The 25,326-nt window shown below is 33.6% G+C and overlaps 3 protein-coding genes and 3 pseudogenes across 3 annotated transcripts; 2 read left to right on the forward strand and 4 right to left on the reverse strand.

Annotated features, from left to right (window-relative positions):
* Positions 1-2,265: 2,265 nt before the first annotated feature.
* Positions 2,266-2,967, reverse strand: LOC110415907 (agamous-like MADS-box protein AGL80 pseudogene; annotated as a pseudogene).
* Positions 2,968-6,734: 3,767 nt separating this feature from the next.
* Positions 6,735-7,496, reverse strand: LOC110414883 (agamous-like MADS-box protein AGL80 pseudogene; annotated as a pseudogene).
* A 5,453-nt stretch (positions 7,497-12,949) lies between these two features.
* LOC110415081 (uncharacterized) lies at positions 12,950-16,641 on the forward strand. Its single transcript, XM_021426568.1, has 9 exons — positions 12,950-13,231; positions 13,526-13,599; positions 13,696-13,777; positions 14,530-14,583; positions 14,702-14,802; positions 14,976-15,129; positions 15,218-15,331; positions 16,188-16,358; positions 16,555-16,641. The coding sequence occupies exons 1-8, from the start codon at positions 13,016-13,018 to the stop codon at positions 16,302-16,304; spliced, it is 912 nt and encodes a 303-aa protein (XP_021282243.1). The 5' UTR covers positions 12,950-13,015; the 3' UTR covers positions 16,305-16,358; positions 16,555-16,641.
* LOC110415080 (protein WHAT'S THIS FACTOR 9, mitochondrial pseudogene) lies at positions 16,401-18,779 on the reverse strand (annotated as a pseudogene).
* A 372-nt stretch (positions 18,780-19,151) lies between these two features.
* Positions 19,152-22,175, forward strand: LOC110415537 (BTB/POZ domain-containing protein At5g17580-like). Its single transcript, XM_021427215.1, has 5 exons — positions 19,152-19,245; positions 19,518-19,562; positions 19,663-19,825; positions 19,935-20,004; positions 20,100-22,175. The coding sequence occupies exons 3-5, from the start codon at positions 19,791-19,793 to the stop codon at positions 21,702-21,704; spliced, it is 1,710 nt and encodes a 569-aa protein (XP_021282890.1). The 5' UTR covers positions 19,152-19,245; positions 19,518-19,562; positions 19,663-19,790; the 3' UTR covers positions 21,705-22,175.
* Positions 22,176-22,879: 704 nt separating this feature from the next.
* On the reverse strand, positions 22,880-23,841 carry LOC110414884 (Putative membrane lipoprotein). Its single transcript, XM_021426287.2, has one exon. It carries the CDS (start codon positions 23,839-23,841, stop codon positions 23,263-23,265), a length of 579 nt encoding a protein of 192 aa, XP_021281962.1. The 3' UTR covers positions 22,880-23,262.
* Between the last annotated feature and the right edge of the window lie 1,485 nt (positions 23,842-25,326).

A 25,326-nucleotide genomic window follows, 5' to 3' on the forward strand; every position in this document is an offset into this window, starting at 1 on the left:
TAAGATGGCTTTTTTTTTTTAATGCCAAATGCAAGAACATTACTTGCATTAGAAATAACATTTTTTGCTATTGCATAAACTTATGACTGATGGGTTGACAAAAATAAAAATATCTCATAGTAAAGATTTTTCCATATTTTGTAATATGTATTATCTGTTAGGTATTTTGTTATTTTAGTCCATTTATAATTTAAAGAACTGATCTCTTAAAAATTAAATAAAATTTTATTACCTTTCCAAAAAAGAAAATCAATAGAAAAGACGATAATGGTTATTAACTAACTCTATGTTTCTATAAAATACATATCGTTGTATTCCATCGAAAATTAAAAGGATTTTTATTTCACTAATTAAGTTCATTTTGGATGGCAAAGGTCAACGATTTCTTATCCATGACTCACTCTCTGCTTCAATTCAATGCATGTTAGTACTACTTTTTTTGGTTTCTTCACAAAATATATAGCCTATCTCTAACCTTTAGACACAAAATTAATGTTTAGTTTAGTCCTACTCTTCAACCTTGTGCTGATTAATCAAAGGTGGCTTTTAATTTTCATTCCCTTTAGTATTCTAATTCATTGCAGATTTTGTTCATATCCTGAAAAGCAAACCAAACCAATCCTCAATATTGAAATCTTTAGCTTAGCTTACGTACATAATTTCCAATTTTATGATTTCTACTATGATGTACTGCTCTGAGGCCAAGGTATAGGGTTTGTTAAGAGGAAGATGAGAGGCTGCTGCTTATCCTTCTCTTCTCATCATACTTGCAATCCAAACCCTCTTCCTTTTTTAATATATCGTATTTTAATCTCTATGTAAATAAGAACTAACATATCCTTGAAGTATAAGTATGGCCGATCCCCCAAATTTTCCATTGGAGGTCAGGTTCTGGTTTCTACCACCTTTTGACTTTTTTACTTTATCAGTTCTTTCTGGTAAAGTGTAAAAAGAGTGCTTTAGTGTATTCTTAGAACTACATGAAGCCTAGGCCTTTTTGCTATCATATTTCTAACTTGGATATCGAAAGTAATGTAGCATGATTAAGCAGCCATGATCAGCATCTTCAGTAAAATGCTTTCAAACATTCATATTAAGGGTATCAATAGAAAAGATCTACATATTGACCACGAGCTGAATTTGGGTTTGTTACAGTATAAGGTAAAACTAGATGGTAAATTGACTACTGTACAAATTTTAATCCATTGATCTACATGACGTAGATTAAGTTTCTATATTATCAGCGTCCCAATAGTAATATCATTAGACAAAATTTTTGCAACATCTGAAAAATAATTACGTATAAATAAAATGCATCAAATGGTAAGAACCAGTTGTTCATCCAATCTTTTATTCATAATGTTTATGTCACAAATTCTAAAGTACTTGTTGTAGTTTTCATGCTCTTTTCATGATGAAATATAATTCACTTATTGGATTCATATTTAAGCAAATGGCTCATATATATTTGATGTCATACGACATGCTAATGAGAAGGTCTATAACTTTTTTGAATGTGCTACAAATGCTTTGCAAAGATTAATTTTCAGTGATGTATTAAATATGTTTAATACATTATCTCTTTAAATAATCGATGAAAGATATTTTATAAAATGATTTTGATAAACCTATTGCTCGTATTTATATGCAAGAAAAAAACTGAACTGGCTTACGATCGCTTAGTTACATTTTATGTTGATTTGGCTTTTTTTTTTAGCTCCATTAGATATAATTTTATTCAATATCAACGACAAATACAAAATTTGATAAACAAAAGGAGATTAGATGGAAGCTTACAACAAAACACCACAAGGAGAGAACTGAAACAACACTCAACAACATAAACCATAGAAAACAAAAATTTGAACAACAACCAACACCCAAACAAGATAGTTGTTTGTAGTAATTTAAAACTCAGGATATGTGATTTGACTTTGTTTTACTCTTTTTACTGGATGCAGTAGAAGTTTTGATTGTAAAGCAGATATTAATCTTTAATTTTTCTGCAAATAAGTGTACATGGATAGTCTAATAATTGGATACTGAAAATTTGAAATAGAGAGAATATTGATATCAACTGATATGAAGATAATAATCATGATAATTGAATCCTTACATTAGATTCAAGGGGTGATTAAGAACAAGAAAAGAAAATGTAAATAACTAAAAATAGAACATAAAAACATGCAGCAAGAACATCCCTTAGACATAACAATTAACACAAGAAGACAAACATTAAAACTACGACACACAAAGCTGTTTTTCCTAAGGGAAAAAAGCATTGGGGTTGTTATCCCCAAATGAAAGCATTGAATCAAGTCCCATGTCCTCTGGTGAGTGCATGAGGTCCTTGATCAACTGTTGCCTCTGCTCTGTTTCCGGGCTGACCCCACGCTCTGGACTTTTTACCTCCACCTTCTCTCCACTATTCAGCATCGCTTCTGGTGTTGCCATTGTTGCTGATGCTGCTGTTGCGTACCCTTGGGATTGAGACGCTTGGGGAAACATAGAAATCCTCCTATCAATATCCTTTAGGTTTTGCTCGAGCAACCACCCAAGGTCATTCAAATCCATCATGTTCAAATTCTCTAAACCTTGTCCGGCCAGGCATTGGAACATGACTTGTGTGATCTCCTTCTCGCGATTGTCCCTGCACTGCTTCTTGAGCCGTTTGTTGGCTAGTTCGATCCTTTGCCTGAGGAAGCTCTTTTGGCTCATCATCCCCATGCTTTGATCCTTCTTAGGCATCTTTTTAAAGTCCGAGAGCACTTGTTGGGCTCTTGCAGGGGATGGCCAAACCTCAGGTTGAGCGTCATAAGGACTATAGATAATCACTGAAGCTTCTATCCCACAGAGGGTACTTAGTTCGCTCGCCTTCTTCAACAGACCCTTTTTTCTTTTCCCGAAGGTAGCTTTCCTTGCAGAATCTATGGTGATGTAGGAAATCTTCACCTTACTGCTAGTCATGGCTACCTAGAGAGCAAAGAATTGGAATTGAAAGCTTTTTATGCACTTCCTACCCAAACAGCCTATGCTATATATAGAGAAGAAGAGATTCCATTGTTCTTATCACAAAATTATAGTGGTGTTGGTCCTTATGGTATATAGTAATATGGACTTAAAAGGAAAGAAAAAACTATCAGGGCACCCTTTGAATTTCGTCAGAAAATACAAATCTAGTCTTTTATTTGAAGAGGATTGATGAAAACATTGGCAAAATATCTTTATGGAGGGAGTGAAAATTTGCTCAAAGGATATGAAGAGATCTCGGTCTAAGGATATCACAACTGTAATTTGACAAACAAAATTCAATTGGATGAACGTTTCTCTTACCTAAGACATGATGATTCTTGTTTCCATGATAGGATCTTGCATGAATCATCAAATGCTTTGTAGTCTTATTCATCCATTCATACACATTTGGTATGTTGTTTTTGCTATTGCTGATTTTGGTAATTACAGATCACACATTTAATTGTGGTAATTAAAAAAGGATAAGCAGATCTATAATGTCAATCCCATTGAGTAAATAGATGCTTTTGTTCTGACAGGAATTATACAAAGACAAATGTTTGATTGTTCATTATGTTATCAATAGGATGATTTAAGGAGAAATAATTCGTGTTATAATTTGATATGATTGTACACGGCGTTTAGGAAGTTTTGATTCCATAGTCAGTTTTGGGATGTAACTAGCATCAAAGAGTTAAGTTAGAGTTCCGTCATTAATTTTAACAAGAGTACTCCAATCCATTTGATTTAGATTTCTAATTTATAGCACGTCTAAGGAATAGTTAGATTATTCATATATAACATTGGATAAGAATTAATTGATAGATAATACTTATTTAGTATGTTTTCTTTTTATCCTGATTTAAATAAATTTTTATTTTTAATTTCAAAAAGTAAAAGGTAAATTTGAAATGTAGAAAAAGTTTTTTTTTTTTAAAAAAAAGGGTTAAAAATGATATAATTTTGAAACTTTCAAAGATACATAACTTGTATGTAGCATATTCTTATTACAATTTTTGCAACTTAATTAGTCTAATAAATTAATAAGGAATGTGAGCTGAATAATAAGGAATGTAATGTGGTGTATTTTTTTCTTAAAATGGTAAGAAGATGGGTGTTTAGATTTTTGTATAACCAAAATATATTTTGCTCTTTCTTAATTTAAACCAATAAATTATTTTTGTGTTTGCATTATGTAGGCAGACAGGGTTTTTGTTATAGTAAACTGTAACAAAGTTGAGTTATTTTGTTCAAGTTTATTTGGCTAAATTTTTAAATAACCCCCTAAACTATATTAAAAAAGTCAATTAAGGTCATGCTAGTATTTAAATCTACTGAATTTTCATAGCTTCATATTTAAACATTGTCAATGTGTTGTGGGGTTTATTATTTTTATACCCATGGTTATTGGTATTGTGGCTTTCAATTGACTTTAGCATTCATGTTATCTAGCTATTTGTTTACTGATGTACCTGTAATCTACTATAGCCATCACTATATACATGTTTTCTTACCAAGATGTATTTATTTCCCTGATGGCGCCATTCTTCACTCTTACCTAGTTTTTGCAGAAATGTTTCCAGAGTTTGCCAAATCTGGTGCTTACGTTTCACTGTTAGAATATGTTATGCCTATGAAAACACATAAGGCCAAGAAAACGCTAAAGGCGGTTAGTTCATCCGATTCATTATTCTATGGATGTGACAAAGCATTTGGTCTTTTTATATTTGAAACTTCTACAGATTCCTTCTGAAAGGATATTATTAGAGTTAGAGGTGCCTGATGCACTTCCAAATTCAGATTTGGGCTCATTGTTTTTGGTTGATGAAGATCCTTCCCTCCCTCGAGAGTTTTTTGTCCCAGGAGAAATTTAGCTTTAAATGTTAGCACTCACTTTAATTATCAGTGTTGACTCTATTTATTTTTTATAATTACAAAACATTCCTCATTCATTGACATCTAATTACATTATTAGAGTGTTCAAGACAAATTTTAAATCTCTTAATACAATGGTTGGTTGAAAGCAAATGAAGAAGCTTGCTGTGTTACAGGAATAGTTAACCAGTTAAAAGAGCAAAGAACAAAGGGCTAAGTAAAGTTAGAATAATGTTAACTGATTAACATAGAGCCTTAATCAATTAAGGCTATTGAGGGCATTACATTGAAAGAAGATAGAAAAGCCTTAATCAGTTAGCCCAAGGCATAATTAATTAATAAAATACTATGTGCAAAATAGAAGCTTTTTAATTGGTTAACCAAAAGAGTTAATTGGTTAAAAGTCAAGCTTGAAGTTTCAATAAGTGCCAAATCCAAATTCAAAATGTTGATGACCGTTGAAAGGTGCCAAACCATGAGATTCATAGCTGAAGAATTTTAATACATTGGATTCTATTTTAATCAGTTAAGGATCGAAAGGAGAAAAGCTTCGATTAGTTAAAAAGAGGACAAATTTGTTAAAAGATGGCTGATGGAAAACGTTCTCCAAAGAAGTCTAAAAACAGAAAGTTTTTAATTAGTTAAAGCTCCCTTTAATTGATTAACATAATGAGGCAGACTCTTAAATAGAGAAACCTTAATCGGTTAAAGCTTATCTTTAATCAATTAAAGAAACAATACTAACACATTTGAATTTAATTACTAGAAGACAAAATAACGAGTAAAAACTACCTTTAACTACTAGAAACTGTTTTTAATTGTTAGAATGTGTCTTCCAAGTATTTAAAGCCTTTTTAACGATCAAAAATTAAGAAGAGAAGTTCCAAAGTGTTTGAAAAAGCTTATAAGAGCAGAAACCTTCTCTTTTATACTTGTATTTCACTCTTATCTAGATGAAAGTGTTTGAGTTGAAGTTTATACAACTTAGGTTAGTTAGGTGATCATTTGTACCTTTTTTTATTTTCTATTTTTTGTTTACTTGAAGTGTGTGAGACACTTTAAAGGATAGTCTAACTCAGGGTAAGCTTAGGACCTATTGTACAAGGGTTAGAGCTTGGGTTAGAAGGTTACTTTACAAAAGTTTGGTGGAAGCTGTTAATTACACTAGTTATAAAGAAAGTTGTGTTAAAAATACTTGATTGGGAAGATCATGAAAATGGATGTAGGTCAGGTGGATCGAAGCACTATAAATATCATATTTTGTCTACTTTTTTTAATCTCTCTTTACTTGTTTTTTACTAACCTTAACAAGTTTTCAAACCATCCATCTTAAATCTTCCTAATGGATTTTAAATTTCAATATCTACCCTCAAAAATATTTTTAAGTGTTATTCACCTCAATGTAGCATGCCTTTTGGAACCAACAATCAGTCCCTTGCTTCAAAAGATGCTTTAGCATTGTAAAAAGAGATGCTTAGTCGCTTAAAAAGCATTAATAATGTATGCTTCTCTGTAGCAATTTAAAACTAAGGATACGTGATTTGACTCTGTTTTATTCTTTTGTACTGGATGGATGTAGTACAAGTTTTGACTGTAAAGTTGACATTAATCTATTTTTTTTCTACAAATGTGCCTATTGGACAGCCTAATAATTGGATATTAAGAATTTGAAATGGAGAGAATAACGATATCAATTGATATGAAGACAACAATCATGATGATTGAATTCTAAGGAATTTATTTAGGTACATTGGATTCAAGGGGTAATTGTGAGCAAGAAAAGGAAATGTAAATAACTTAAATTAGAACATAAAACATGCAATAAGAACATCTCTTAGACATAACAATTAACACATGCAGACAAACACTGGAACTATGACACACATAATTGTTTTCCCTAAGGGAAAAATGCAATCGGGGTTGTTATCCTCAAATGGGAGCACCGAACCGAGTCCCACATCCTTGGTGAGTGCATCAGGTCCTTGATCAACTGTTGCCTCAAATGGGGCTGTTTCCGGGCTCATCTCGCGCTCTGGACTCTCTGCCTGCACCTTCTCTCTAGTCTTCAACATCGCTTTTGGATTTGCCATTGTTACTAATGCTATTGTTGTTGTTGCGGACCCTTGGGAGTGAGACACCTTGGTAAGCGTATCAATCCTTTTGTCAATATCCTTTAGGTTTTGCTCTAGCAACCACCCAAGGTCATTCAAATCCATCATGTTCAAATTCTCTAACCCTTGTCCAACCAGGTATTGGAACATGGCTTGTGTGCTCTCCTTCTTGCGATTGTCCCTGCATTATCTCTGAAGTTGTTTGTTGTCTTTTGCGATCCTTTGCCTCAGGAAGCTCTCTTGGCTCATCATATCCATGCTTTGATTCATCTTAGGCATTTTTTTAAACTCCGAGAGCACGCGTTGGGCTCCTGCAGGGAATGGCCAAACCTCAAGTTGAGTGTCAGAAAGACTGTAGATAATCACAGAAGCTTCTATCCCACAGAGGGTACTCAGTTTGGTCACCTTCTTCAACAGACCCTTCTTTCTTTTCTTGAAGGTAGCTTTCCTTGCAGAATCTTTGGTGATGTAGGAAAGCGTCACCTTCTTTCTAGTCATGGCTGCCTAGAAAGCGGAGAATTGGAATCGAAAGCTTTTTATGTACTTCTTACCCAAACAACCTATGCCATATATAGAGATGAAGGGATTCCATTGTTCTTATTGCAAGATTATAGTGGTGTAGGTCCTTGTTGTACATAGTAATGGTGACTTAAAATGAAAGGGAAAACTATGAGGGCACCCCCTGAATTTCATCAAAAAATACAAATCTAGTCTTTTATTTGAAGTGGATTGATGCAAACATTGACAAAATATCTTTGTGGAGGTTGTGAAAATTTGCTTAAAGGATATGAAGAGATCTCAATCTATGGATATCAAAGCTGCAATTTGACAAACAAAATTCAATTGGATGAGGGCTTCTCCTACCTAAGACATGATGGTTTTTGTTTCCATGATAGGATCCAGCATGAATCTAAAATGCTTTATTGTCTCATTCATCCATTCATACACATTTGGTATTTTTTTTTTATTGCTAAATTTGGTAACTACAGATCACACATTTAAGTGTGGTAATTGAAAAAAGATAGGAAGAGCTATAATGTCAATCCCATAGAGTAAAAAGATGGTCTTGTTCAGACAGCAATTATACTCCACGAATGTTTAATTGTTCCTATCAATAGGATGATTTAAGGAGAGATTATTCACAATTTAATTTAATATGTGTACGTGGTGCTTAGGAAATTTTGATCCCATGGTTAGTTTTGGGATTTAACAAGTATGAAAGAGTTAACTTAGAGTTTCATCATTAGTTTAAACAATATTAGTCCGTTCTATCTGATTTAGATGCCTCATTTGTAGCACGTTTAAGGATAGCGTAGATTATTAATATATAACATTAGATAAGAATTAATTGATAGATAATATTGTTTTCGAATGTTTTCTTTTTATCCTCATTTAAATAATTTTTTATTTTTTATTTCAAAAAGTAAAAACTAAATTTGAAATGTGGAAAAAGTTTTACTTTAAAAAAAAAAAAGAGTTAAAAATGATATAATTTTGAAACATTCAAAGATATATAAATAATATGTAGCATATTCTAATTACAATTTTTGCAACTTAATTATTCTAATATATTAATAAGGAATGTAAGGTGGTGTATTTTTTATGTGGCCAGACACTTTAACATTTCTTGTCGCTTTGATTGAATTTGGAAGAATTCCAATTGAGCATTCTAACGTTATAGAATTGGAACGTTTTCATCTTTAGCTTAGCAAATAATAATACAAAAGAATCATAAGGATTCTTTGTTTATGCCCTTTTTTTTTGCTTCTGGTTTGTGTTCATTCATTGACTCTATATAAATTTTTTGTGAGCCGTCACATAATTCATAGTCTCGAAAATTATAGAATTGTAATAGAAAGAATTATAACTTATATCTTATCCTCTCCCCTATAAGCGCTGACTATTTCTTTTAAATTTTTTTTTTCGACTTCATCTGTTTTTATTCTTTATTAAACAAAGTTGACTTCTCTTCTTTACACAAACTTTTAAAATTCTTTGCTTTCCTTCCCATAGGATTAGGCCTATTTTAAAAGAACATTAATATTAAATAAACATTATAAACACCCAAGAAGAAATTGACAACATAACTTGAGAATGCATATTTTATAAAATTAATTGTGTGTGTTGTGTGTGTGCATATATATTATTCTCCAATTTAATGATAATATTATTTGATTTGTAAAAGTAAAAAAAGAACAATTTTACTTATGGAATTTAGAATTTTTAATGATTAACTTTGGGAAAAGTTAAAATATTTGAACATTTATTATGAATTAAAGATAAACGTGAACACTAATCAATTGTAAAGATAAACGTTGGGATAAATGTTTACCTTGAGATCCAACAACATTTCAAGTTATTCTAATTGAATCCTGCACATAACTACCTAGTATTTAAGGAATTTTCTAATTAATCATTAGTGTTTAGTCCGTGCATTGCGTTTGGGTAAATCTATTATATTTAATAAAATAGTAAGATTTTGTGATGCAATGATGAAAGATTGTATGCTATATTAAGTACATACATAGTTGTTGGTGCAATTTGTTTAAGAATAGACTTTGTGGCTGTTAGAATAATTGCATTATAAAACATACTGTGACACTTTTGCATCATGGCTAGTTTACAAAAAATTGAAGTCTCTTCCCAACAGTCATATTTTCAGCAATATACTAAACGCAACCCTAGTGTTTGTTGATATAAAATTTAGCATTAATATTTTCAAAAAAAAAAAAAGGAACTCCACTTTCCCTTTTTTTTTTTTCGTTTTCTCATTTTTCTTTATATTTTCTCACCATCCTCCTTGCACCCATCTTTTCCAACAAATATTGGCTTAAAGAAAAGTAGAAGAAGAAGAAGAAAAAAAATAAAATAGGAAGAAGAAAGTAGAAGAAGTCGGGATAATTAGGAAAAAAATTTTAACTTTCCCTTTGTTGAAGGAAAGCAACATTCCCTCTGTGAGTTAATGGAATGACATTTCCTTAGCGGATTGTAATGACTTTTCCTTTGTAATGAAAATAAAGTAGACTACATTTCTTGTAATTTAAAATGATTGCAATAACTTTACAGCGATTAGTTTGTAATAATGATTGTACTTAAGAAAAAGTGAGAATCTTAACTAAAACATTTAAATCTTATCACAAATGGTCTCCAACTAACAATGTTTAAACAATAAATGAATAAAACAAACCAATATTTCATAATAATAAACACACAAATCTTGACCACTATTTAACAATTTAACAATACATAAGATAGAAGACAAATAGAATAAATATTAAATATAATGAAAATAAAAGTAAAAATGAATATATACTGAACAATTGCAGTGAATTTTCCATGCATGCTATCACTTAAAAACGAAATAAAACTAATTTAAAACAAAGTACATAAATCAATAATAAAAAAAGATTAATAAAGAAAAAGATGTCACTTTACACTAATTTCATGTTTGGTACAGCTACGCTATCCCCTATCTATTCCCATGTTTTTTTTTTACCTCATTTGGTAAACAATTGTCTAAAGGAATAGCTGTTCTTTAATATTAACTATTTTTTAAAAATAGTTAAAACTCAAGCTTAACTAAACTTGAGCCCCTCATGGTATTTGTTATTCCATGATGGGGAACAACAAAACAATTTGATAAGATTAAAATATCATTTATAACTATGAAATATTACAATGATAGACGTATAAATACTTCTTTTCTTTTCACTTTCCCTTTTTCTTTCTCTCTCTTCGCATATTCTTGCCTCTATCGTTCTCTCCTTAACTTGCACTCATCATTAGAGATGACCATGGTAGCGACAAATGGCTGCGACAACGGTAGTTCCACAACTGAATATAGTTGACAAGCGTCGATCTAGTGCTTTTCAGCAAGATTCAACTAAAGAGTTGTTGGATCTATGACCTGGTCTGGTAGTAGGAAGTACCAGATCTAGTGCTTCCAGACCAGATCCCATGGTCGCATCTGGCACTCCACGACCAGATCTGGTCACAGGAAACGCCGATCTAGCACTTTAGTGACTAGATCCAACCATATGGTACTATAAATCGATGTTTCATTATACTGGCCACGTTTCTAGTGGTCAGACCATGGAGAAGAAGAAAGGAAAAAGAACAAAATTTTAAAATAAAAAAGTTAAAATTTTATTTATAAATTATAAAATATTTATGTTTATCTTATTAAATTATTAATATATTAAATTTTTAATGAAAGTGTAAATAAAAAATAAAGAACGCAAATAGGGAAAAAAATTATACTAATATTTTAATAATAAACTATTAAATTTTAAATTTTTAAAATTTTAATAAAAATAAAAATTCAATAATTAAAAAAGAAAAATTTTGCTTATGTTTGTCTTTTGGTATAAATTTTACTAAATTATGTAAAAGGTATCTTTTTTGTTTTAAAAAATAAATATTATTATAATAAAAAGTTTTAGTTTTTAATTACATATTATAAAAATTAATATTTTAAATTTGGAAATTAATTAAAATTATTAATATTTTAATAATAATAATATTAAATTATAAATAAAATATTAGATTTTAAAATATTAATGATTAAAATATAATAAAATATTAATATTTAAATTATTAATTATTAAAAGCTTAATTAAATTATTAATATTTAATATTTAAAAAATAAAATAAAAATAAATAATCATATATATAATAAAAAATATTTTTATCTTTTTATTCCTTTCTTATTCTAAAGTTATTGTCATTATCCAAACACCACAATAAATCATAATAATTATTCTTATCCTATTTCATTCATTGTACCAAACTACGTAATAACTGTTTTATTTTATTCTCACCTCATTTTATTTTTATATAATAATTATTTTATTCTATTTTTATATATTCTACGAACCAAACATAACTTAAGTAATTTTGAACTTTTCCAACTTTCAACAAAAAGCAAAGTAGATAATCACTATAAAAAAAGCAATTAATGTTAAAAAAGGACAAATAATTTAAATCCAACCTGTCATAAATAATGAAAGGCCAATTTGCTATTTAAACCATAAAAATAATTTAGATGCACCCATAATATTTAATTTTTAGAAACTCTAAGTGGAGGAAAATAAAAGTATTCACGCAAGTAATGTCTGAAAATTATACCCATTTTACTCACAAACAAACAAAAATATAAAACATAAAGAAAAAAGCCACCAAAAAATTAATAAACAAAACGATGAGAGAAAAAGAAGAGGAAAAAAAACCAAATAAAGAAAACGACCTTGAAAAAATCAGAGCACAGCAAAAATAGGAAAAAGAAACGAAGAAAAAATGGAAAGAAAAGAAAAGAAAAGATAGAAGACAAACAAAAAAAATAAAAGAAAGAATAAAGCTTTTGGAAGATATGAAACAACCAAAATTACCAAAATGTGTCCAATTAAAATAGAGTAATTCGAAAAAACCCATAAAAGAACAAAAGGAAATAGAAGAAAAAGATCAAAGCAGCCATACAAAATGAGACGAAGACAAAGTAATGCAAACAAAAACATGCGGACTACCCGTACTTCAGGGGGTCTCCTCTGAAAAGATAAAACAACCTTAGGCTTCAAGGGACGCAACTAGTAAAATCCATAAAAAACAACAGCAATGCTGCAACGTGGTTTCCAATTGAGTGGACCACGTACTTTTCAATTCGCCGTGTTACATGGTAAGCAATTAACCCCATTCAGAAACTTTTTATACATAGGTATAGATAGGGGAAGAAACCATTACTTAAGAGAACATTTCAATAAATAAATAAGAAATCAATGAATTAAATAAAATATGCAGTAAATCTATCCTTCTGACTTATTGCATTTGTAGAATCTTTAAACTTATTATATCAATAAAATAAAATAAATTAAGTAAAATTCTACATGATTAACTTGTTTATATATATACTTATATATCAAGACAACCTGGAAACATCAATTGATGACTTGGATTCTACATCGTTGTTCTCAAGCTATTTTTTCACTGGTTCCTCCATCTTTTGACTTTGTAACATATCAGAAATGAAAGACCTCAGCATCAAAATTCTCTACATTTCTCTAGCTGTTTTCTCAATTATTTCAAGTGAAACAAACTTGAAATCCATGGCCATGAAGATGAAGTTGTTTGATGCACATTGTCACCTTCAAGATCAAAGGATCATAGACAAGGCTCCCCAACTTATTGCAACAGCCTATGGAGCTGGGGTTGTTTACTTTGCTGTCAATGGAATAACAGAGGTACGCAGGGCTAAATACTCATAGTTGGTCGCAGCAATCTTTTCGTTGGCTTTGAACTTCTCATAAGAAAACTAATTTCCTTGACTTTTAATCATCATCATAGTAGGAGTAAAAGTCTTGATCCTGATCTGACACACTCAATGTTACAACTTCAATTCAAACATGAAAATTTCGAGTTTTGAAATTATAAGATGGGAAGCGGCTATATGTAGTTATCTAATCCAAAATCTTATGTATGCAAAAGAGTTACAGCTAGTCTTGGTTTTTCTTTTTTTTTTCTTTTTTGGTCGGCAGAAAGATTGGCATTTGGTGAAAGAAATGAGTGATGAGTATTACTCTGTGATTCCAAACTTTGGGCTCCACCCTTGGTATGTTAAGTGAATAAACTAGAATAATTATTCTTAGGGTATTTTTGCTTTTTTGGTGAGTTTATTTCTCTTTTGTTGGGGTCCTTGCTTTTGCAGGTTTGTTCAAGGAAAGAGTCCCTCTTGGTTCAGCACTCTGAAGGAGTTCTTTGAAGCTAATCCCTCAGCTGCTGTTGGGGAGGTGCTCCACACATTTACCATCTTCTTTAAGCTAGCTTCTGACTCATATACATAATAATACACCTTCAACCTTTTTTCTTATACTCTACCCTTTCTCATGTTCTTTACCCCCCACAAGCTGGATTAAGGGGAAAAAATGTTGCATTCTTAAATCAGCATAAAAGTTCAACTTACAAGCATAAAATTTGATGCCACCCCCACTCCCTTTTTTTGTTTACTAGTTTAATCTTAATGAATTTACATTTTAATTTTAAACTTAAAATTGAATTATTTCCCTCTTTATTTTTAATAAAGTATATGAAAGAGATCATAAATGAAGAAATCTGAGATTAAAAGATAATAGATAGTATATGACTGTCAAATAGTAGATAGTATAAAACCTGAAGAAGTCAATTAAGTTAATAGGATTAAGTTCGGTAAAATTGATATGCTAATGTGGGTTGAGATTCTCTTACCATCCATTTGACCACTATATTAGATCTAATCATAAATTGATCTCAATTCTCACTCATGAACAATTTTTATAAGTGCCCTGAAAATTATAAAAAATATTAATAGATGGAAGCCTAAAGCCACACTTGTCTCCTTTTCTTTTAGAAACTATTCATAATAACTTTCTACATTTTACATTAGAATTGATTGAGGAATGTAGAAAGGATATATTACATTAGATCTTTATGCTTGAAAAAATTTGTAGTTATAAAGGATACCAGGATATGTCCCTAACATAAATGCTATACATTTTATTTTCAGATTGGTTTGGACAAAAGCCCACTGGCGCCCAAGGGGGTTGACTTTGCGGATCAGGTCCTGATATTGATGATCCTCTTCCACTTGGGTTGTTTGTTATTTTATATTCATTTTGTTTTGGGACCTTGTTAAGACAATTTCCATGTTTAAAGATAATTTCTTAATCTTCCTCCAGGTTGAAGTGTTCAAGAAACAGATTGAACTTGCCAAAGAGTTGAAAAGACCAGCAAGTGTGCATTGTCTTGATGCTTTTCCTGAGCTTCTTCGGATAATGAAGTATGATTATTGTTTCAGATATTCCATTTTTCTCAGACAGGGATCACATTGATTCTATTTTACTCTTGTTTTTCTAGCTTTCAAACATCCTTTAATGGGTTTAATTTTTTTCTTTTCCTTTTGTTCCTTCTATTTTTCTTACTATATTGGATGTTAATGTTTTATTCTGACAGAGATATAGGACCTTTTCCATCTGGTGTTATTCTCCATTCTTTCCAAGGTCCTCCAGAGGTAGTACCTGAACTTACGAAGCTTGGTTCCTACTTTTCATTCTCCGGACATTTAATGCCCTTGCAAGAAAACAAGGCCAGAAAAGTTGTCAAGGCGGTTAGTTTTATCAATTTCATTGTGTTTTCATGCCAAAATATTTGTCAGAATACAACTATTCTTACTTGTAAAACTCTTATAACTATAGGTACCTTTGGATAGAATCTTATTGGAAACGGATGCACCTGATGGGCTACCCAAAAACCCTCTTTTTCTGGTTCCTGGAAATGAGACACTAAATCAGCCAGCAAATGTTCATAGTGTATGTCTTCTTCTCTTTACCTTGCTCTCTGTCTTTGCCCTGGTTGCTTAATAATTACACGGTTTGAAATTTTACTATCTCGAGATCTCCAATTTGTGTAAAAGGGCAATTACTTCGGTCTTATTCGCATGGTATTTGGGGGCCGGTGAAGTACAACCGTTAAGCCATATGTGTGTTCTTTGTATAGCATCTTGGTAAATAAGCGGGCTTGCTTCTTTCTACTGTTAGGATCGCTTTAACTTCTTAAGTTTGTATTCGTTTCATAATCACTAACTACTAATTATTAATTACACTCAACACAAAAATCTATAGATTTCACTATATTTACTCTCAGCAAAATATAGAAAATTTAGATTAAAATTAGCTAGAGAAGCCTTTAAATTGGTCATCTAAGAAGTTAATTTAAGACTAAATATATTGTATTTGTGATGAGATAGGAGGGTGAAGGAGCGATTTTGGTGATTAAATTTGTTTAATATAAGTTTGTAATTTGATATGAAAAATAATTTGGATTCGATTTTTCTGAAATTTAGAAAACAGAGTTTTTCTTACTATATATTTCACCGGAAATGATTAGTAAATCAGTCAATCAGTTGGAAATCTCATTGGAATTTTCTGACCAAAATTTTCCTAGTGTTCTGACCTAATTGATTGAACTTGTTTTGAGTTACACGATTTTGCTCAATGCTAGTTTTAGTATACATCTTCCTACATGATTGAAATGTTATTTTCATATGTATATGCTTGGCGTATACATGCACGTATGATTCAAGAAATGTACTCAAAACCTTTGTGTGCTATATCTGTGCATGGTTTGGTATGTTGAGTGAATTAACTTCAATGGCTTGGTTTGCAGGTACTGATTTATGTTGCATCTTTACTAGAAATGAGTAAAGAAGAACTCGCAGAAATAAGTTACAAGAATGCAGTTCGCTTATTCTCTTTCCAAGGTTCAAAAGTTCTCCTGGAATGATCATCATTTCCTGGTGTTGGGATAAACTGCAATATCATTATTTAACTAATAAATGTACGAAATTCCACTCCATCCTTCTTTTTTTTTTTTGAAAATCTTGGTTTTGATATTCGATGAATGACTATTCCGTGAACCAAATGTCAAAATAAAAGAACAATAATCATTCCACTAAGCAAATGTCAGTTTGACACCTGAACCTGACGGTTGAAATAAGCTGTCAATTACTTAATTTCTCTTACATAAATACCAGATGAAGCAGGCAGGATTTGGCAACTTGGAGTTTTGACTTCTGCTAGGATTTCAGAATCCCAGTGAACCCAAAGTACTTAGCAGCATCATGAGACTAGGTTGGCAATGCTGCATCTCAGGTATAGATAACAGAACCAGAAGGAAGTGACATCAATATTTCAGTCTCAAAATGACATTTAAGCTTTTATTGTTGGCCGATTCACTATTGAACAACACTAGTTTCCTGCAACTGTTTCATTGGATGCTTCAACAAACTGCCATTCCAAGTCAGATGATTTCCAAATGGTTCAACTGGTCAATGTAATTCTAATCTTCAATGGAATATTCCTCCTTCAGCTGCTTTTTCATGTCCTTGTTGCTCTTTTTGGCTTCTGAGGGCAGAGGTGCTGCTGCAACAGGGTCTTCAAAGTAAAACTTTGGTAGCACTGAGGGAGGAACTTTAACCCCTCTGACACTGTATCATTCAGTACATAATTTCAAAATTTGATGCTGCGAGTTCTTCAGAATGAAAGAACCGCTCAAATGCACCAACAGGTCCAAGACTTGCCACTTTAAGTGCTATGTTAGTTCCAATGTCAACTAAAACAGATCCCCTGCCACTGAAAGGCTAGTCAATAAGCATAAGCTCTAATCACGCTCTAGGAGAAGCTCTTCCCTACACTTCTTGTGTTAGCCTGTATATGCCTAACTTAAAAACTATGGAAACATAATTTACAAAGGAACCTCTGTTCTGTCATCTAACTCTGAATCCATATCCAAATCCTTCTCCACCTTTTCTTGCTTAATAAACCAATTATTAATCCGGCTATTCTTCAAAATCCTACCTGATTCTTTTACCAATCGAATGTATTTCTTCCGCATTCCCAACAATGGATGCCTCTCGATATTAGACTTACCACAAAATGCCTCCTTAAGAATTGCAGTACAAGTCTTGTTCTTAAAAGATAAATAAAACATGAGGATGCCTTTCAAATGCTTTATGGAATTTCTGTGGCAACCCAAAATATTTCTTAAGACACAAAAGCTTCTTCCGTTGTGCTGAGTGTTCAACAAACAAACTCAACAACTCATGAAGAATCCCTACAACCCTCTTCTCAGCTGCATCACTATTAGGATCTAAATGTGAAAAATCCTCCTAACGTGAAACATAAGAAAGTTTTTGAAACTCATTTAACCAACCTTCGATCTTCCTCTTTAACCTTAAACCCTTAGATGGAAAAATTGGAAACCTAATTCCTTCCATTGTCCCACCAAAATTCTCACCGTTTTTCATCGCATTTCTTTGCATTGTAGATAATACTTTTTCCCCCTCACTCTCAACAGCCAATCCTTTTAACTCATCTTCCATGTCCATAAACCTAAAAGACTCATCAAGATTCCCTTTTGAATCCTCCAGAAACCCTTCAGGCAACCCCAAATACCATTCCATTCCTTTGATAATCTTCAAAGGCAAAACCTTTACTCATTAAAATAAACCTTTTCAACCTATCCTTCAAATCCTCCTTGCATTCCTCAATTAACCTTTTCTCCTCTCTATCAATCTCAGCAGCTACTGGTGTCAACCTAAACCAAGGCAAATTGTATTCAGGACCTCTAAACTCCTCAAAAACTGAAGGGTATTGCCTTCGGAACCTAGCAATCTTAATGGAAATATCAAATTCTAAGCCTCTTTTTGATAGAGCAGAGATGGGGATACAACCATTGTGGTCTTTAGCAATGAAGTTTTTGAGTTGAATAATTGGCTTAAGCTCTATGGATTTATGGATGTGCACTATTGAGTCAAAGAATGGATCTTTCTTCCATTGCATGTACACATTCACATAGTTGTGATTTTGGGAGTACCGAAAAGGAGGTTTTTGGTGATTAAAAAGGGAAATGATTGAAAATTTGGAAATAAAGATTAGTTTTTTAAAGTGCGTTTTTGAGTTTGAATTCTGGAAAAACATGGGTTTTGGGCAGGTTGAGGGATTTTTCAAATTCTTACCAAGTTAAGGGAGAGCGGCTATGAGAGAGCCGAATAGCAAAGGTCAGGACTGGAGGGAGCGGTTGTTTACCGTTTTCGTGGACAATCTCAGCCTCAACCTTCCTTGGCAGTAGCTTGAGGGTATCTTTGAGGAGTATTGGAGAGTCATGGACACTTTCATAGCCAAGAAAGGCGGCGAGTCAGGGAGAAGAAGAAGCACTTTCGCGTTTGTTCGGTATCGCTTCAAAGATGAGGCAAGCAGTGCGGTCACGCTGGGAAAACTGAGGTTGGTGGACGGCCACAAGATCGTGGTTAAGAGGGCAGCGTTTGGTTGGAAGGCCAGAGAAGGAAATGGGTAGGTTCGGGCCCAAACAATAGGTTTGGAGGCCAGATTTGGTTTTAGGCCACTGGGAGTTATTGGTTCTTTCATGCTTTAAATGGGGTTTCAAGAACTTACAACCCAATTAAAATAGTCCATTGAATCTATCCAGCAAAGAAAGAGAAAGATTAAAGAATAATTCCAAGGTAATAAATGAGAGAGGCTGCATGCTAGAGGATTCTCTTATCTAAATCTGATTCCTAAAATATTTAAATAACAGAAGCCCCACAATACAAGGAACTTTCTGTTTTTTTTTCGAACGTTGTTTTACTCTTTTTTAAGTATTTCCAACATATGAATTTAGCAATGAACTGAGTGCGTTTTGCTCCTCTCTCACTCTCTTCTTCAAGGTAAGACTTGTTCTGTTTGTTGCGACTATGTGACTTACAGCATTTGAATCTTTTTCTTAGAGCGCAAGATAATTGATTCTGAGTGCTAGAATTTTCATAGCCATCGTTATTTTCTGCTTACATAAGCATATGTAACTATCTTACACAGAGGATCAGGAAGTTTTGCTACTTCGTGTTCCTGTCTGGGCATATTTGTTGTTCAGAACCAGACTCCATCAAACAATTTGTTTAAGAGTCTTACAATCTAATGATTTTGTTCTTTCTATGACCAGGGGAAGCTTTTGCATTTTGTTTTGTTATTGCAATCAGTAAAACAGGTGAATGCATAGTTGCTGTTTTTATGAATATTATCCTAGACCTATTTTAGCATGAATTGGCCTAACGTGATCAAAATGGTCAATAAACCTGGTTTGGCAGGGTTAGAAACAGATCATTTCAGTTTACTCACAAAGGGAAACCATCAAGAGGACTCCTGCATTTGCCACTCCTTGGCCTACAACTGACTGTTTTTTCTAGTTTTCTCAGAAAAGCTGAAACAACAGAAAATGACTGAAAGGCGACACAAAGATACATCATCCTGGTAATCAATCCTCGCTCTTGTCATCTCTATTTTCTTCTACACTTTGGTCCTTCTTTTCTGTCTGATTACATTTATGGTTTTCTGAATTCTGACTTCTTTCTGATCTCAGGATGTCTAAGCCTGCATCTTCAACAGAATTAGAGGCTCATCGAGGGAGTGTTCCTTTTACTTTAGACAAAGTGAGAAACATTCCAAAAACCTCTTCATTTCATTCGTAATTTCTCCCTTATTATTGCAGTTTTTCCTTATAGAGTATCTGTTCGTTATCATCTAGGAACTTCTGGCCTCAAAATCAGCTAAAGTAGCTGTCTTACTTAAGGAGAATTCCCATGAAAGTCTCTCTTACTTACTCCGGGACATTCCAGCTGATGCAGAGACTTTTGAACTTGTTGCAAGATTCTGCCATGGATATGAAGTACACATGTCCACTGAAAATATTGTACCACTCATTTGCCTGTCTTTCTACTTAGGGATGGACGAAAATCACAGCAATAACAATCTATTAAGCAAAGCTGTCACCTTCTTTGAACAAAGAGTCCTTCCTAGTTGGAATGAAGTCATCAAGGCTTTGCACGTGTCTGAAAAATTCCTTCAACAAACAATGCAGCTGGGTTTATTTGATGCCTGCTTACAGACTATGATTGCGAAGGCATCGGACAATCCCCGACTTCTTGGCGAACCCATAAAGCTTTCAGCGAACTATGATGATACTGAAGATGGTGATGACAGTTATAGGCCAAATGCAAGGAGAAGGCTCTTTGCTCTTGACTGGCAAGAGGGTTTGACAACATTGCCACTCCAACTATATGAACCTATCATTTATGCAATGAATCAGCATGAAATCCCACCAGAGTACATTTCTGCATCTATTTATCAATATGCAAAGAAGTGGATCTTTTCCTGTAACACTGGAGGGGAGACTACTTCAATTTACAAGAGGAAATCTCAAAGAAACATCATTGAAACGTTGGAGAGACTTTTGCCTCATGGAAGAGAACTCCTTCCTTGCGCATTGTTGTTTGAAATACTCCACAGTGCAATTGGCTTGGAAGCTAGCTCTGCTTGTAGAAATGGTCTTGAGATTAGGATCGGAAAGCAACTGGACCAGGCAAAAGTGAAGGACCTATTAATCCCTTCTCAAGGCTATGCCAAGGAGGTGCAATATGATATTGAGTATATAAGGAGGATTTTGAAAATTTTCTATGGAAATTACAAGAGCTCTGATGTTTCCGGGTTAATCATTGTGGCAGAACTTGTAGAAGAATTCTTGGCAGAAATTGCTGGTGACACAGAGTTAATGATAGACACTTTCATTTCACTAGCAGAGATGTCCATGGCAGCAGCATTAGGAATACAGAGAAACTCTGATGGAATATACCGGGCTATTGACATATACTTGGACAAGCACACTTACCTTACAGAGAAGGAGAAGGAACATGTTTGCAGGGTGTTGGATTTTCGAAAATTGTCTCCTGAAGCTTGTGAACATGCAGCCAAAAATGAACGACTGCCTGTGAGAGTAGTAGTGCAGGTGCTTTTTATGGCACAGTTGCAGCTGCGAGACACATTAACAAAGGAGGTGCAGGGTTTTGATGACAAATTGGGAAAAGAAGAAGAGGAGGAAGAAGCAAACATGAGTTACAGGGAGGATAAAGTAAGAATGGAAATGGAAAAAATGAGCATCAAGGTGAAGGAGCTAGAGAAGGAGTGCAATGTAATGAAGAAAGAAATCACAAGCAGCAACAGCAGGCAAAAAGTGAAAAAGGGAAAGGTGAACATGTGGAAAGAAATGAAGAGGAAGTTTGGATGCATGAGTAGCATGAATGACTTTCATTGCCAGGTCAAGAAGAAGAAGGTGCATCCAAAATTGGGCATATGATCTTCTGATATATTTTCAGTTCCTTTGTATTTGAAGTTTCATATTTCCTGCTCAATTTTCCAAGGTATACCGGTTAATATTCAGATTGTTTTACTGGAGGCCTTGAAGCAATACGGCACCTAAGTGGTAGTCTGGCAACTATTTCCTTCAATAATTACCAAGTTTACTGCTTCTGTTCGAGTAAGTCAGCTGGGAAACATAATTTTATAGCAGTAGGTCAACATAAAGCCTGAACTTCAGTCACAAGGCCAAAACCACTTCTGAATATCAAATGGCCAGAACATGAAGTTGATTGATTCTGGGTCTGCTGCCTAGTTAAAGCAAGTTTAGAACTCGTATTTAACATTTTCTTTTTTTTTTTTTTCTATTTCAGTTAACATAAAAGACGTTCATTTTATATTGAAGAGTGTAACTAATAATACTTACTGTTGCATCCCTCATTTCCTTTGTGCAGCTAACTTTTTAATCTCATCTTTATTACAAATGACAGATTTTTTGCCTATATACCTGTCAGAATTGAGAAATTATTATAAACAATCTAAACAGAGGAAGATAGGTGTTATAAGGAGGGAAAGTAATGAGAACAGCTAACAACTTAGTTTTTGGTAAAATTCGATTACCAGACTTATGTTGATGTCTTGGTTACTTGTTTTCCAAGTTCCACCTTATGGGATACAATTTAATGCTTCCATTAGATCAATTCTTGTTGCTGCATGTGATTTGCTTTTCATTCTAAGCTGCAAATCAAACATCTTGAGCACTATGCAATGAAAAGGGGGGAAAAGAGGAATATCAAAAAGGAAAGCTGACAAGAATCAGGTAGAGATTAATATTAGTACCTGCAATTTTAAAATGCTTCATTGTACATTTTCATCTGCATAAACTTTATAGCTTAATTAAAGTCAAGGTTCACAGGTTTTCATATCTTCCGGAGGTCTCCCAACTTTTCTGTATAGATTCACTACTTCCTTTGCTTGTTGAATAGCCTTTATTAAAACCTGGAATTGCAGAAGGTTTTCTTTGTGGAAAAAGCTGAGAAATGATTCAAGGCAAGGAACAAGTGCAACTGGTAAACAAATATCTTTTGAATCTTCAGTGTACATCTACAGATGAAGGAAAATGTCATGCAACCAGAAATGAAGAACTAATTTCATTAAAATTTGATACCTATAGCATCTACAGCACTGAGAAAAATAAGCATGATAAAGAAAAAAATGTTTTTGCAGAACAAATCTCGCATCTTTGGGATTCCGATTCCCATAATATCACATCATAACATCTTGCAAAAAGTCTTCTCATGGAAGGATGGGTGCAAACTCTGTGTGAAAAGTAGGTATCTCTACCAACTTCTTAGCCCCAGTATCATGTTTCCATTATGCATGGCCATATGGTTTTCAACAAGTAGTACATATTAGCCCTCTCCCCTCCAGCATCTAAGGTCATTCCTCTATGAAACTCACCTCTCACAGGTAAAGTGGAAGAACAAGATGGAATTAGGGGTCTTAATACATGAACCCTAAGGTTATAAATATACTGACAAAAGAAAAAAAAAATAACCTCAGGATGAAACTGTTACGATTAGTGGTGTCTCCCCTTTCCTAGATGCAGCTGACACATAATCCTTATCCGATGCAGTGTTATCCTCAGAATGTTCTTTACCTTCCTGTTCTGTTTCAGAATACCCTTTTGCACCTTCACGCGGATTTTCATCACCATTGTCATTCTGATGGTTCTTGGCACTTCCCATCACAATAACCTCTCCGAAATGAACATGACGATGATCACCATTAGGCGATCTCAATGGCGAATCTTCGTATTCCGATGAATTCATTGATCTGGCTGCAGGTCCTGGAGCTGCATAAGTCTGTGTTTTTGCTGAACTGATATGTGCCCTGTTAACATTTCCTCCACCGTTTTGACAACAGCTATATGCACAACACCTGTATACATAAGCACCAATCCAAAAGATCCAGGGAATGCCTACGAGAATGATCCCTGCAACTGGATACCAGGGTGCAGATTCCTCTTCAGGCCGGAACATGTAAAGGCATAGGAATACGCCGCCTGCAACAATGCAGGCAAAGAAAAGGGTTGAGACAATATAGATTCTGACATCTCCTTGTTTCCTTCCTTCCATTGAATATTGTAGAAATGATGATGATGTTTACACTAGATTTTATGGTGGATGAGATTATTACTTCTGATTCTCTCTTATTTGTTCATATGATTTGTTGGAGCTTAGAGCCGAAGAATGAGGAATTCTGGGGATCCCATGAAGATGGAAAGGTTGAAAACAAATTGAAAGAAACAAAGCGTTGAAAGCGGAGTCGTTTGTTTTTGTCAGTCTTTTTGACTGTGTGAGAGGGCAATCAACTTAGTGGAAAAAACAACCCAAACAAACAAATTAAGAGGGGGAAGCAATGCATTACATTTATAGACTATATAGAGATTAATTTAGAATATATACTTATATATATATATATTTATTAAACAATTAAATTCCGACAAGAGAAAGTTGCACTACATCAATTGGTCCTCTATTTGTAAGTTCAAGAGCCAAAGGGGATTGGGGATAATGGACCTCGTGCTTAAAAATCGTGCTCTATTAAACAAGTGGCTATGGAGGCATGCAAATGAGCCTAACAATCTATGGCGCAAGGTTATCTCGGCAAAAAATAAACTTGATCCAGGTTGTATGTTACCTTCTAGCAAACCCCACAGACCCTCCCTTCTTTGGAATCAAATTTTTAAATCCCTCTAATCCTCCGATAGGTACCATGACTTAGTTACTAAGAACTTTGGTTATCTACTTGGTCAAGGAGATACAATCTCCTTTTGGAATGATCTTTGGTTTGGTGATGCTCCTCTCTCAACATTATTCTCACGCATTTATACTCTAGCAATAGATAAAAAGGCCACCATTGTCAAACTAAGAAAATGAGTTGATCACAGATGGAGCTGGGATGTTATTATGAGAAAGCAACTTTTTAACTGGGAGATGGATTAATGGGAAGATTTCAAAGCTTTCATTAGCAACCACATCCAATTGATAGAGATAGAGTGGTATGGAAGGAGACCACAAGTAGCTCCCATTCTTCGTTCTCTTTTTGCAAAGCATTCCACAACATTCCTCAGTCTTCTAACAGTCTCCGGAATAATGTTTGGACAGGCAATGCACCACCTAAGGTGAAAACATTTTGCTGGCAAGTATTGAAAGGTAAAATGGGTGCCAAATCCATTTTAATGGAAATAAGACTTATGACCAATGAGGAAGCCAAATGTACCTTCTGCAACTCTCATCTTGAGACCCCTTTCCACCTTTTTTTCGATTGCATGACTGCATGGGAATCACGGTCCTCTTGCTGTCTTTAAGTGGGACATTAGTTGGGTTTCTCCTGATGACATCGTCTCTTTCTTTAATTCTTGGGTTCATCACCCTATCTCTTCCAATGTGAAGAACGTTTGGAAATTGCTGTTCTTTGCAACTTATGGACCTTATGATTATGAATAAATGAGACCATTTTTAGAGGTAAGAAGTTTGACGTCAAGCAAATTGTAGACATGACCTTGCTTAGACTCTCTTTATGGGTCAAAGGGAAATGGCAAATGAGGCACATCCCCA

This window comes from Theobroma umbraticum, unplaced genomic scaffold, assembly GCF_002168275.2.
Source record: "Theobroma umbraticum cultivar Fairchild unplaced genomic scaffold, ASM216827v3 scaffold_147.0, whole genome shotgun sequence".
NCBI lineage: Eukaryota > Viridiplantae > Streptophyta > Magnoliopsida > Malvales > Malvaceae > Theobroma > Theobroma umbraticum.